This window comes from Lepidochelys olivacea, assembly GCF_965140295.1.
Source record: "Lepidochelys olivacea isolate rLepOli2 genome assembly, chromosome: 11".
Lineage (NCBI taxonomy): Eukaryota > Metazoa > Chordata > Testudines > Cheloniidae > Lepidochelys > Lepidochelys olivacea.
This window is the reverse complement of record NC_140421.1, coordinates 78,571,067-78,583,845: the sequence shown is the minus strand read 5'-3', so window position 1 is coordinate 78,583,845 and position 12,779 is coordinate 78,571,067. Positions and strand designations below refer to the sequence as shown.

The following is a 12,779-nucleotide window of genomic DNA, read 5'->3' as shown; positions in this document are numbered from 1 at the left end:
GGCAGCCGGGAACCCAGACCCCTTGTGGCCCAGCGGCCTTTAGCACACAGCTAGGCTGCAGCTGTGTGCTAATTGTGCCGCATGGGGCCTTTGGGTTGAAAACAGCTGATCTAGATCAAATAAACCTCTCCAAAAGTCTCTTGGAGGCAGGGGCCCTAACTTGATACATGTACATAAAGCACCCAACACCAGATTGGCATTATACAGTAATAAATAACAATGTAATTAGAAGCAAGCAATTTAACATGTCCTAAAATGCAAGGGGAAGTGTTTGGCTCAGATAGTAAAATCACTAAAATTCAACACATCCAGTACTGTTGTACAATTGTTCGTGTCTCGTTACCTAATTCATTTTAAATTGAGTTAAGCTAATTACTTTGTTTTTGGTTGGGTATGATCCGCTCTCTGCTGTGGAATGCTTTCACTTTTTAGATGGTTAATGAATCAATACATAAATGGAATACAAGAGGTTTAATTAAACAAAGATTGAAAATCGAGACCATTGCAATAAGTCAGGTACCCTGCGTTTTAGATGGTGCGGAAACAGTGGGGGAAGGAGAATAAATTTAATTTAGATCTTGAGAACATCTTATAGTTTCAGCAAGGGCGGGGAAAAAAGCATTGTTTCAAAATACAGTTAAATAAAATCAGACAGTCTGTGTTCTTTACTGGTGTGCGTTTTTTAAAGAAAGGGGACTTGCGTATCGGAGGTGCTTTCTCACGTTACGTAAGCCCTGCCGGACTGCATGCAAAGCTAGGTTGCTCTTTCTGAATGCAACATTATTGTTTTTTTTAATCTATTTGGAGTACAGAATTGATCCAGAAACAGAATACAGAAGGGCTATTTAAAAAACCCAAACCTCTTTGTAGTACTGGCCATTGACAAGCCAAAAGTTTTTGAAGGGGCGAGCCTGGCAGGGAACATGATCACACACTGAATGCACACTTGGGAAGCTGGAACACTCTGAACAATACTCTTCTGAGCCTGTTTTTCAGTGTGCCACTGAAAGGGTTGTTCCTTTATTCCCTTGACACTAATTGATTTAAGACCGTATTTACCAATGTAGCATCACACAGACATACATCTGTCATTTCAAAATTAACAAACTATATTAAAAAAATAAAGTTGGAACTAATTCAAACTCTCTCTTGCTTTCCATTCCTATCTGCTAACTGTTAACCAGATTCTAAATTAAAATCTTTGATATGAACATAGACTCTGTTCATTAGAAGCTGAGAGATCCAGGGCACCTGCTGGGGAGAACACAATAAAACTTTCATTGACATTGAAAGGTGAATGGATCTACAGTCAACCAAAGATCCAGTTGACCTATTAGGAACCACTTAGTGCATTTTCTGGAAGACTGATTCTCTAACAACATTATACATTTATCTAACAAATATGTGAAAGGCAGTTGAATTTATGAGGAATAGTAACTACTGTGGGAACAGTAGTACTAAAATCTTCTGTGGGTAGCTAGTGACAAAACCCTTTTTGTAATAGGCCAGCATTCGTATTTTATAACGAATAAGATAGAAGATAAGAGAAAGATAAAGATATTTGACTTTTCTGTCAAGGGAAAATCAGAGGGTATCTAGTAAGAGTGGGGTTAAATGTACATGCATGATGGGTAGAAATAAGGCTGGTCGTAAAATCTTGATGAGTTCTTCAACCTCTCTGTTGTCTCACATTCTGGATCCATCATGTGCTGTAATTATTTGTTAAATTATCAATAGAGAATTTTTTTGTTAATTGCAAGTTTTATTTTTTTAACATATGCTGTCTAATGAAATGTTTAAACTGGCATTGCTTCCCTCGTTAGTTTTTCAGCATCATGAAAATAAGTTCAAGTCCTCCTCAAAAGGACTCCTCCTTATTGTTGTGTCATTCTGAAATACATTTAGCAGGCAGTGTTTACTGGCTACCTTTCTTTTTTCAGTGAAGTTTGGAGTATTTCTTTATCGCCTACCTTTTGTCCTACAATCAGAAAAATTATCTTGTGTATAACACTTTAATTTTTCTCATGTAGCTTGTGTGTATATATAAAACCTTCCACTGAAGGCAAATTTAGCATGCTGGATTCTGTTTTTGTCTTACACTGATATTAACAGTGAGGAAAGTGGCCAGTTCCCCGATGGATGTAACCTGGGAATAGACTCATTTCCGAGACTTTGAGACCTCTAGGGGGTGGGTGGCTTATTCTCACAGGTGGAGAGGCTGGGTTGAGTCCCCTCCTGCCCCGTATTCCTGCTTCATGCACTGCCCACTGGCTCCTCTGGGAGAACAGCCTCCACCAACTGCTACATCTCTCCTCTTCCTCTGCTCAGAAAGCAGTGTGGGAGGTGGTTTATGCCTGCAACAGAGACTAGTGAGGTGGAGCCCACAGCAGATCTCTGGCTGAGGAGGAGGTGGGATGTGGACCACAGCAGAGCATTGAGGCTGAGGCTGACCACCCAGCTGTGGGGTGACTCTTTGGATGGCTTTAACTTGGAGGTTCTATGGGAGGCCTGGGAAGGTAGTGGAGGGCTCCATTTGAAAATGGGTGAGGGACAATATGGGATCATGAGTTTGAGGGGTCCAGGAGCAGACGAAGTGCACAAGGTGAGAGTCTACTTGTCCTCAGCCCTTTGGTATGATTTACTGAGGGTGCGTATACGCTCCCTGAAATTTAATCCCTCTTTACACTTTGAATCACTTTATTTGGCTTTTATAAATTAAAATCAAACTTCATTATATTGGAGGGCAGACTTCCCTTAGCTCTGACCCAAGCTGTCGCTCTGCAAACCCCAGTGGGATGCCTGGATGCTTGCTTTGTATGGAGGGCTGACTGAGTTTTAAGCAGGCGCTCTGGGTACTTAGCTCTGCTATTGGTCTGCTTTATCTCGGTCTTTCCATGCCTCCTCACTTTTGGCATGATGCCTGTTCAGCATAGTTGAAGTGTACTTTATCGGTGTGTTTCTCTCTCTTTTGGGTGGCGGATAGTGTATACTCAGGACATCAGTCTATTTTGGTCCCTCCTCTTGAACTGGAGAGCAATGTGTCTTTGTGGTTGTCTGCTGTCAGTCAGTACAAAGTGCGGGTCACCTTCTGTTCTTACTCGGTCATGGAGATGTGCACCAAAGGCCTGGGAACACAGACAGATGTTCTTCGGGTAAGTGGACATCGTTTCTGCATATACTAATGTACTAATGTAATGTAATCTCTCATTAATGCTTTTAGTTTGTTGTAGGTCATCAGCTGAAAAATGAGCTCCTTCACGGAATCTCTGAAAGCCCTTGATTATGCTTTGCTTCTTGGCAAATGCTATAATTGAAATTGCAGGAAGTTGTCACTTGCTCACAAATTTCAGAAAAAAAAAAAATCACATTTTGGATTTGGTGTTTCCATGCTTGATCTCAAGTAACACGGTATTTGTATTTTTGAAATTTTGAGGAAAATACTCTGCAGGTTCAGTGAACTCGTTCTTTCTGAAAAATGAAAGCCAAAAATAAAACAGAATCCTGTCACCCATTTGTCAGTCCCTTCTTTTCCTATGTCAGAATTCTCCACACCAAAAGTTCTGAACCATTAAGTTGTCCATTAGCTGTTGCCACACAGACACAAAGACCAGAATGGACATAATAAATTGTACTCTGACCCAGAACATAGCTCTAAATTTTGGCAATTGGCAAGAACAAAAGCTTACCAGTTGAAACCTGCAACTTCCTATCAGTTACAAGTAACATGGGTTTTTGGTGCGATACCACTTTTGTGAAGGTCTGTGTATATCCCACACAGACTGATAACATTTTATATTTTGTCTGGTTTACAGATCTCTTCCCTTTAGATTCATTGGGCAGCAGTTTCAGCATCCAGTGAGCATATAGAAAGGATGGCAGCTTGTGCAGCTTGGAATGAGCTGGTTCATTAAGGGCTTATTGTTTTTTAAAAACTCCCATCCTGTTCCCACTTCTGAGGCACCTGTGCCATGGAGTAACACTGTACTCACCCTCAGCTGACAAAGCCTCTTTTTGAGCGACCTGAGCTCAGGGATCTCAATTTTCAAATATGGAAGTGGGTAACAGTGAGCTGAGCTAAGCTAGCATATGACAAATCAGGCAGCAGAGCCCTACAGGCGTGTTATACCTCCCAAATTCCAAGGTGCTGTCAGAATTTCACCTTGGTCAATCATCACAATCCTAAAAGTTCTTTTCCTTAAGCTAAATGTACAAAAGCATCCGTTTGGGTGGACACACAAGCCCTTGAAAATCAATCCAAATTTTTGTTGCAGTTTACACCAACACATCAATTTGAGCAGTATCCCAAATAAATCACCCACTGCATTTCTGATGGTTACCTGTTAGCAGAACTCATCTTAATGCACTGGGTAACCATTTATCGTTGCATATTTTTTGCTTGGCAAGATCTTTCTGGAGATTTTTAGTATACAATAAAAAATCCATTATTTTGTACTTTTAAGGGAAGAATAAATAAGCTATCTCCCAATCTTTTTCTCTAAAGGTGGTAATTATACTGTAGTTCTATGTTCATCTACAGCACCCTTTTTCCCTTCTATGTTTGAGGGGAAGATTTCTGTTCTGAGACCCATAATTTGATTGAAAAGGAACTCGGGTCTATTTCAGTGGCAGAAGAGCTCACACTGAAGCAGTGATTTTACTACTCAGAATTGTAGTTGGGGACTTTTCCTAAGCTGGAAACATGCAGAAGCAAAGACCCAGAAGTGGGTACCTATTATAGTTGCTATCTTCAGAGGTTACTATCTTCGTTCATTCTTACTGCTAATGCCAAAAAAATCATTACCATTAACCTGGCTGACAAGTAGTAGACTTCCCTTTGCCTGGTAGTCTTCGTTTTTAAAGGGATCACAACGAAAGGGGAGAGGTTATTGATTAGATATTATATTTTTAAGCATAAGTATATATTAATAGTATGTACTACATTTCCGAGGTCCCTTCTCCAGTATACACAATCTTTCCTGACATTTCTAAAGTCAGTCTATCCCTTAATCCAACTGCAGAAGTAGGAGTCTCCTGAAATTGCTAATTTCTGTGTCATGAGGTATTGTGTTTTCTCCCTGTCTTCTTTCAAACACCCTCTCCAACAGATGAAGGGAGTTAACCTGTCCTGTGTACGAACATGTATGGTGGTGGCAGAAGAGAGACCAAGGATTGCACTAACACAGTCCTTCTCTAAATTATTCAAAGACCTGGGCCTCTCTGCACGTTCAGTGAGCACCACATTTGGCTGCAGGGTCAACGTAGCGATTTGCTTGCAGGTGAGATTGGATTATATTCCTTCCCTTCAGCTGATGCATATCAGAGAACTTGATTAGAAAAATTAAATACAACTGTGTCTAGAATATATTTTTTCTATTGAATTTTATCAGTGGTTTGTTCTAAACCACACACTCCCTGTGTGCCTTCCTCCTACTAAATCACTGAAATAAATTCTGAAGGTTTTTTCTTTTTTTTGCATGGCTGGAATGGGGGATTTTGAGTATGTCAGTCTTGCCCTTCTGCAGTGGTGGATGGCCAACTGAGTTAGCTTTTAATCAGTGCAAAAAGGTGTATTATGACATTGTCCGCTATGAACGAACGGTACTAAGATAAATATGTATGTTGCTATGGCTGTGCATCATAAATATTCCAAGCAATATCATTCTAGCTCTGTGGGAGTATGATTTAAACTTTGCATTTTGATACTGGCTTATGTATATATGGAGCAAATTGGAGAGTTCTTCAGATAAGAAATTCCATGTTAAAGAGACTGTCATGTTGACAAGCTCTACAATTTTCTTTGCATGCCATCTGGCTTACGGTATGTTTTTCAGGGCAAAGTATTAGTGTGGCACATTCAAAGACAACAGACTTTTTCCAGGAAAAAGGATAATCAGAGACGCAATGGATAGGCCTTTAAAATGCACAGCCCAGCATTCCTAGAGTCGGGAGGATTGCATTGAGTGGTGTCTTGTTTTGGTGGTTTGGTACTTCAGTCACAGCTACCCTTTTGTTTGGCTAACTGAACTGGACTTAAATCTAGTTCTGTTCAACCACAGAGATATGGTGCTCCCTCTTCCCGAAAAGGGCAGTACATGTTCTTACAGAGCATCATGTGGCTATGAAGGGTTATAGTCTAGTAAAGTGGCAGATACCCCTATATGAATATAAAACATTAATTCTGTTTTGATAAAGGAAAGTTTCAATGAATCTGTCAGGTGTTAAGCCCCCTTCCTCCAAAGATGTATGCCCATACTTAACTTTACGTACGTGGGAATTCCCACTGAAGTCAGTGGGACTAATCACATGCATAATGTTAAGCACGTGTATAACTGTTTTCAGGTTTGGGGCCTGAAGTTGTAAATTCTTTGCAATCAGCCAGTGAATGTGCATTGGAAGCGTTTCGGTACAGGTTCTTACTACACCTTCCTAAAATGTCAGCTACAGGCTGTGTTATATCCTTTTGGGCATCTTTGCATGTTATTACTCTAGATGCTCCCACGAGAAGAGAGAAATAATCCTTAGCAAAAATTGTATGAATCTTAACCCTAAAAGAATACCTTTCTTTAACTCGTTCAGAAGGGAAAGGTTTTTTAAAAAATGGTTTGACGCATATTTGTAGTCTGTTGATTTTTATAGCTGACAGCTTTTCAAACTCCTCTTTTCTCCTTCTCTCCATATTGCATCTCTAACCTTATGTGCAGAGTCTCTTGTAATTCATCCTTGCAAATAGATGTTATAACCCCAATGAATTCAGAAGTGCAAGTTGGTGTTCTACACTTTGCATCCTGTATAAATACGTTTTCTCGGATAGGAGCTAGACAGGTGACAACCTGCAGAAGAAATGATTTATCAATATAGTAACAGCAGTACCACATAAGGAGAGCACCTAGTAATATTGCGGCATTTGAAGTTCTTGTGTTAAATCCCTCCAAGTTAACTGACAAGACTCCAGATCTTGGATTGTGTGCCAGTAGCATTTCCTCTTAGCAGACTTCAGCTTCAGAATGGGCCATGCATGATATCACTTATTCTACGACTGAGAACCTCAAACCTTTTCAATATGCTGTGCCCGGTATAATTGCACTTTAAAAGAGCTACAGTATCTTTTTTTTGCACATATGAAGGGAGATTAATTAAAAGACCTAAATACAAAGGTAAAATAGGTGTAAATAAAGTAATTTAATGAACTTATTACATGGGAGAGCAAATAGATAAGTTACCCACACATATAGACACAAACGTGTGTTGTGTCTGTTTGAAAATCCCAGAGTAAGACTCGAGAGATACATAAAATCAAGAGTGGAGTGCGTAGAAATGTGATTGCGTAGAAGGGTTTTAAGTGCCTAAATAAGGATTTAGGAGCCCAACTTTAGACACCTTTTTTTTTAAAGTCTTGGGCAACATCTGTAATGACAAAGTAAGAATGGGAAAGGTTAATCTGGGCCCACTGAGATTTTCCCCTACAACTGAAAGTGAAGGCACAGCAGATATTCGCAAGCAAAATAGAGGAGGGAAGAGCCTCTGGAAATCCGTACCCCTCACAGAGCCATCCTTTAGAGAGCCTGTACGAAGAGATCTGCTTGCTGAATTCATAAGTAGTGGGAGACAAAAGATTGTCTGATCCATGTTTTTTTTCAATGGAAGTGTCTATTTTATGGACATGGACTAACCCCTAAGCACCTATAGGACTCCACAAATGTAAACAATTCCTATTTCTAAACTCTTCTAAGAAACCTTTCTAGAAGTGCAGTATGGACAGTGAAAAGTTCACCCAACATGCGCTTCCTGACCACTGACCACTTGTATTGAAAAGATTTTTTTAAGTTGTTCCTCCCCCCACCCCCCAAAACACCACAACCCAAAACATTTTCATTCTGCAATGTTCTATTTAAGTGCATATCAATGCTATCCAAGCCAAGTATATTTGGTACAGTTTAGTATGGAAATAATACATAACATCTTCCTATCTTAACAGACTGATTTAAAGGTTCCATTTGAAGCCATAAATAACATTAAGTACTTTTAAATAAGGTATAGCAGTAAGCATGCAGGTTCAGTGCTTTGTGAGATTTGTGCATGTTTCCCAGTTAATGATTTAAAGAAAATCCATGTCAGTCCTTTCAAAAAATCTGAAATGGAAATTCCTTTTTTTTTGTTCTAAGATACAATGACATTTTGTTCCCGTTCTATTGTGTGTATCTCATGTCTCCTGTGCCTCTTTGTTTGTGTTTTTTCTTTTCTCTGTTTCTCACACTTCGCTGGCCTCTGTCACTTCTGTTTGTGGTCCCTCTGTCAGCCAAACAGGCTGCGCAAGCTGGCTGAACAGGTACAGTGATGCATGTGTGTGCTTGTCACGCCCTAAAGTCCTCCTTTCTCACTGCACACGCTGTACATGTACCCGGTTAAGGGAGTTCACTTGAAACTAGTCAAATGAGTTTTTCATTTTAAAGAAATTGTATTTTGCTCACAGAGGTCACTTCTAGCTGAAGTACAAGAATTCCTGTTTGTTAAGCAAGCAGAGGTCACTGTATAGAGCACAGGTGTTTAGAGGAAGTGTTTAATGGTTCATTCCCAGAGATGGAGTTCACATTCTTAACCCAGCTACAGAGCAGCATTGTACTTACAGAAAACAACACACAAGATTTTTTATCAACCTTGTTACAGAGCACTAAGGCACATTATTCTAAGGAAACTGCTGGTTACCGTTCCAGCCCTGGAATCTTGAGCGGATTACAAACTGTTGTCTTATGGATCCTGGTCCGTACTAGGGTGGGTCTACACTGCAGCTGGGAGGTCTGATTCCCAGCCAGGGTAGATAGACTCATGCCAGCTCTGCTTGAGCAAGCATGCCAAAAATAGCAGCGTGGACATTGTGACATGGGCCGTGGCTTGGGCTGGCTGCCTGAGTCCACGCCCACCAGCTGTACGACCATGTCCACAGCAGAGCTAGCGTAAGTGTGTCTACCCAGGTTGGAAATCTCACCTCCCAGCTGCAGTGTAAACAGACCCCTAATGCCATGCTGTGTTTCCCTGTGTGGGGTGAAGGGGAGGGATACAGCTGGGGAGTTGTCTAATTTTCAGTTTGTTGGAGCATAAACTTATAAACTGCTCCAAGTTTAAGCACTATTGGAATTAAATGGTGCCTTGTGTGGTTCATCCACTGAGACTCAGGTTCACTGTTAGGTCTAGAAACCACTTATCAGAATTGCTCACAAGGTGGCACTTTCTAACTCCAGCAAAGAATAACCTCTCTCCCCGAGCACTCAGCTCCTGAAAGTTTACAAAGAAAAGATGTTATAGCCTGACGGGTTGTACATATTGATTACCAAAGAGTTTTGTTCTTTGTAGGATCATATCATTGGATATAGAAGTGGAGTATCGGGAACAGGGTTATGCCTGCATAGTACGTGATCCTGTTTTAGAGGAGTGCATTAGTACCACAATAAAATTTGGTGCCTTGAAAAGTTTCCGTGCATACGTGAGCTGCTTCTGTGTTTACTTGTCAGTTGTACGAAAAACCAAAGCTGCATGGTGGGACTTGGCGGTAGGAAGAGCTCTTTACTGTACTCACAGTATAACAGAGACAACACTATGTGTCAGTGAAAGACAGAGGGTGATTTGAAAAAGAGAAACAAGATTTTTTGGTTTATGTTAAAATTGTCCGTCCCCTCCTCCCCCCCCCCTTTCTTCTTAGGGAACTGCAGGACCAGATCCAACAACAGTCTACGTAGACATGAGAGCACTTCGACACGACAGGTACACGTGATAATACATAGCAGTAACCCCTGAAACACTGCAGACAAGTCTGTTCATCCTCACCACATTGTGCTTTATACTGAAAGGTGCTTGTCAGCTCCTGATCCCTCCACCTGTCACAGCCCCTCCACCCAGGAAGTGTCCCAGCCTGCCCCTCCCACCGCTTCTTCTGCCCTCTTGCATCATCTCTAATTTCTGCGTACTAAAACAAATCTTAGTGTTTGGATCACAGTCAAAATATTCGCAAAAAGAAAAGGAGTACTTGTGGCACCTTAGAGACTAACCAATTTATTTGAGCGTGAGCTTTCATGAGCTACACGAAAGCTCATGCTCAAATAAATTGGTTAGTCTCTAAGGTGCCACAAGTACTCCTTTTCTTTTTGCGAATACAGACTAACACGGCTGTTACTCTGAAACCAGTCAATATTATGTAACGGTATTTGTGGTCCTAACTTCAACCAGCTCAGCATTTGAGCAAAGGATCTTAAATTGCAATAACTTAATCTCCCCTTGTCTAGTTCATTCTAGGGCACACACTGTCATACTATCATAGAGCCAGATGTAGACTCGCAAAGAGAGATCAGTCTGAGACCAAATTCAGCCTCTGGAATAGAGAGATGAGTCTGATATTAGGCAATGGGAGTGGTGTCTGTTTGCCTCAGGATTGAATTTTGGACCCTGGAGTTGGGGGCAGGTGGGGGGCTGTTTTCTTTATGCCCTTCTGTTTGTTGTTTTTCCTGCTACACCCAGGAAAAACAACAGCTGTTGGCCTCTTGGCATGTACTTGCACACCAGCTCAGTGCAGGTTATGCTACAATGGCATTTACTTCCATCCTGGTTTGCCCGTTTGCTTGCTAAATTCTTCTTGACATTTAACTTGCACTATCATTTACATCATCCCTGAATTTGGTCATGAGAGTTTCAAGAAAGGTGATGTTTCAACTGTAGATGAAATTTTCAGCTGGCCAGATCTGTGGAGCCCACCACTCATACAAGAAGCTGAGAGCTGCTTCTTTGTTGAGTTAGGTGAGGCTGGAATGGTTGTAGTCAGTAGGTGCCAGTGTCCTCATTTGAGCAAAATGATATCAATGGGATCTGACTGAAAGAGACATATTGTGGCTTGGCATTTGGTGCCCTTGGCACTTTGGAATCTAGTTGAAACAGTTGCGAATGCAGTTGCATTTCTAGCATTGCTTTTGAAATGAGTTTTTGGTGTTTTGGGGCACTCCTAGAAGGCCAGGACAATATGGAGGCATTGTGGTCACCACTGAGTTCCCAAAGATGGCTGGGGTTCATTAACTGCCAGCTACCACAGCCAGTGAGCACCGTCATGGGCAACCGAGCATAGGCATTGACAGAAAATATAGGTCAAGGAAAGGAAAACAAAATTATTTAGTAGAGAATAAATGTAAATCCACTTGCCCATTTTTAAAATGTCGCTGTGAGACCACAAATAAATCTTTACTGAGCAAAAGCATTTTCCATTTACCTTTCCAGGGTACGTTTGGTGGAGCGGGGTTCTCCACACAGTTTGCCGTTGATGGAGTCTGGAAAGGTAAGTGGATGGCTTTTGTTTTAAAGCTGACTCATGAACTGTTTTCTCAGTGTTCAGCTTCTTTGCTTGGATATAGCTATCTCGAAAATTGCTTAGGGAGTTAAATACGTTTTTCTAAGTTGAGAGGTGAACTTCATGCCATAGAAATAGAGCCCCCAGAAATTAAAAATAAATTGTTTTAGCCAAGTTAAAAGGCAAGCTTCAGGAGTTTAACTTGGGCACAGTATAGCTACACTTGCGTTCCAGCTTCTGTTGTAAACCCTTCCTCTCTTCTTTTCCCCCTTACATGTTCCAGCAAACGTTATTTTTGGCTAAAATATTCAGCGCTTAATCTCAGTCCTGAGGTAATTTTTTTCTGGAAGTTGGAGTATAATTGGCTCATCTGTTGTTTTCTGCATGTGACAAAATAATAATTGGTTTCTACCAATCTGGAAAGGACTCTTGGTTTGACCATGTGGGTGGGTATGATCTACCCAGACGTCCTTTTCAGTGTAATGGATTAACTGCATATTAGAAATCTTTGCGTATGTTCTGATCGGTAATATGACCAAACAGCCCAAATCACTGAATTGCTTTTGTTCAAACTTTGCTTGATTTGTACATTTCATGAGATCTAAGAAACAAACCAAGTTTAAATAAATCAGTTGGATGGATTTAAAGTTTAAAAGCATGGGATGGGGATTGAATGGATTTTTAATTTGAAGCCACCATGTGAGATTCTCACCCCAGCCCCTTTACCCTCCATACCCCTCTGGAGATCCTGCCTTTACTTAGCCTCCCTGTCCCAGGGCTGCATCTGCTCCTGGAGCAGCCCAGAATCAGGATAGTACAGTGCTGGCTTATAGCCACCTTAGCCTCTGCCCCAGTAATGTCAGAGGCATAGCACAGACTCTCTCGTTCACTTATCTAGGGTTAAAGAAACCTCATACACTTTTGCAGTCACGCTTTATAGAGAACAAGAGGAGTGAGAGAGCCTAGAATTAATCTCTAGTCAAAGTAGCGAACGACTGAGTTCACCGAGAGAGGTGAGTTTAAAAAATGAACATGACTTTAACGTTACGATATTTGTTTCCTGTTGCAGATTCTGCCTGGCGTAAAGGTTATTATAGCACACACTGAAACTAAGGGACCTCTCGGAGATTCACATTTGGGAGAGGTAAATGTTGATAACATCACTTTGTCAGACAGAGATTAGTAAACCAGGATAGCTGAAACTTTGTAACAAAACCAAGGAAAATGTCAACATGCCTAAGCAACTTTCTGCATGCCCTGTCTTTTCCTCCATTCTGAACTCTGAGGTAATCCTTGCTTGCTTACTGACCCATATCTAATTAGCAGCCATGGGTGGTAAAATAAATGTCCCACCATTTCTTTAGCATTGCCTGCCCCCATCAGTGCAGAGTATTGGCTTAATAGTGGTATTTCCTGATTTTATACACATCCCTATTTTACAAACAAACAAAGCATT

General features: G+C 41.0%; 1 protein-coding gene across 2 annotated transcripts in view; it reads left to right on the top strand.

The window, feature by feature from the left end:
* DIP2A (disco interacting protein 2 homolog A) overlaps positions 1 to 12,779 on the top strand; it is a 246,059-nt gene that overhangs the window by 216,018 nt on the left and 17,262 nt on the right. The window contains exons 31-36 of one of the 2 annotated variants that reach the window (XM_084644034.1): positions 2,984 to 3,152; positions 5,106 to 5,276; positions 8,297 to 8,326; positions 9,695 to 9,756; positions 11,254 to 11,311; positions 12,393 to 12,467. In XM_084644034.1, coding sequence (XP_084500160.1) covers positions 2,984 to 3,152; positions 5,106 to 5,276; positions 8,297 to 8,326; positions 9,695 to 9,756; positions 11,254 to 11,311; positions 12,393 to 12,467 — 565 coding nt within the window. The remainder of the gene's footprint in view (positions 1 to 2,983; positions 3,153 to 5,105; positions 5,277 to 8,296; positions 8,327 to 9,694; positions 9,757 to 11,253; positions 11,312 to 12,392; positions 12,468 to 12,779) is intronic. The other variant, XM_084644035.1, reaches the window with a different exon arrangement.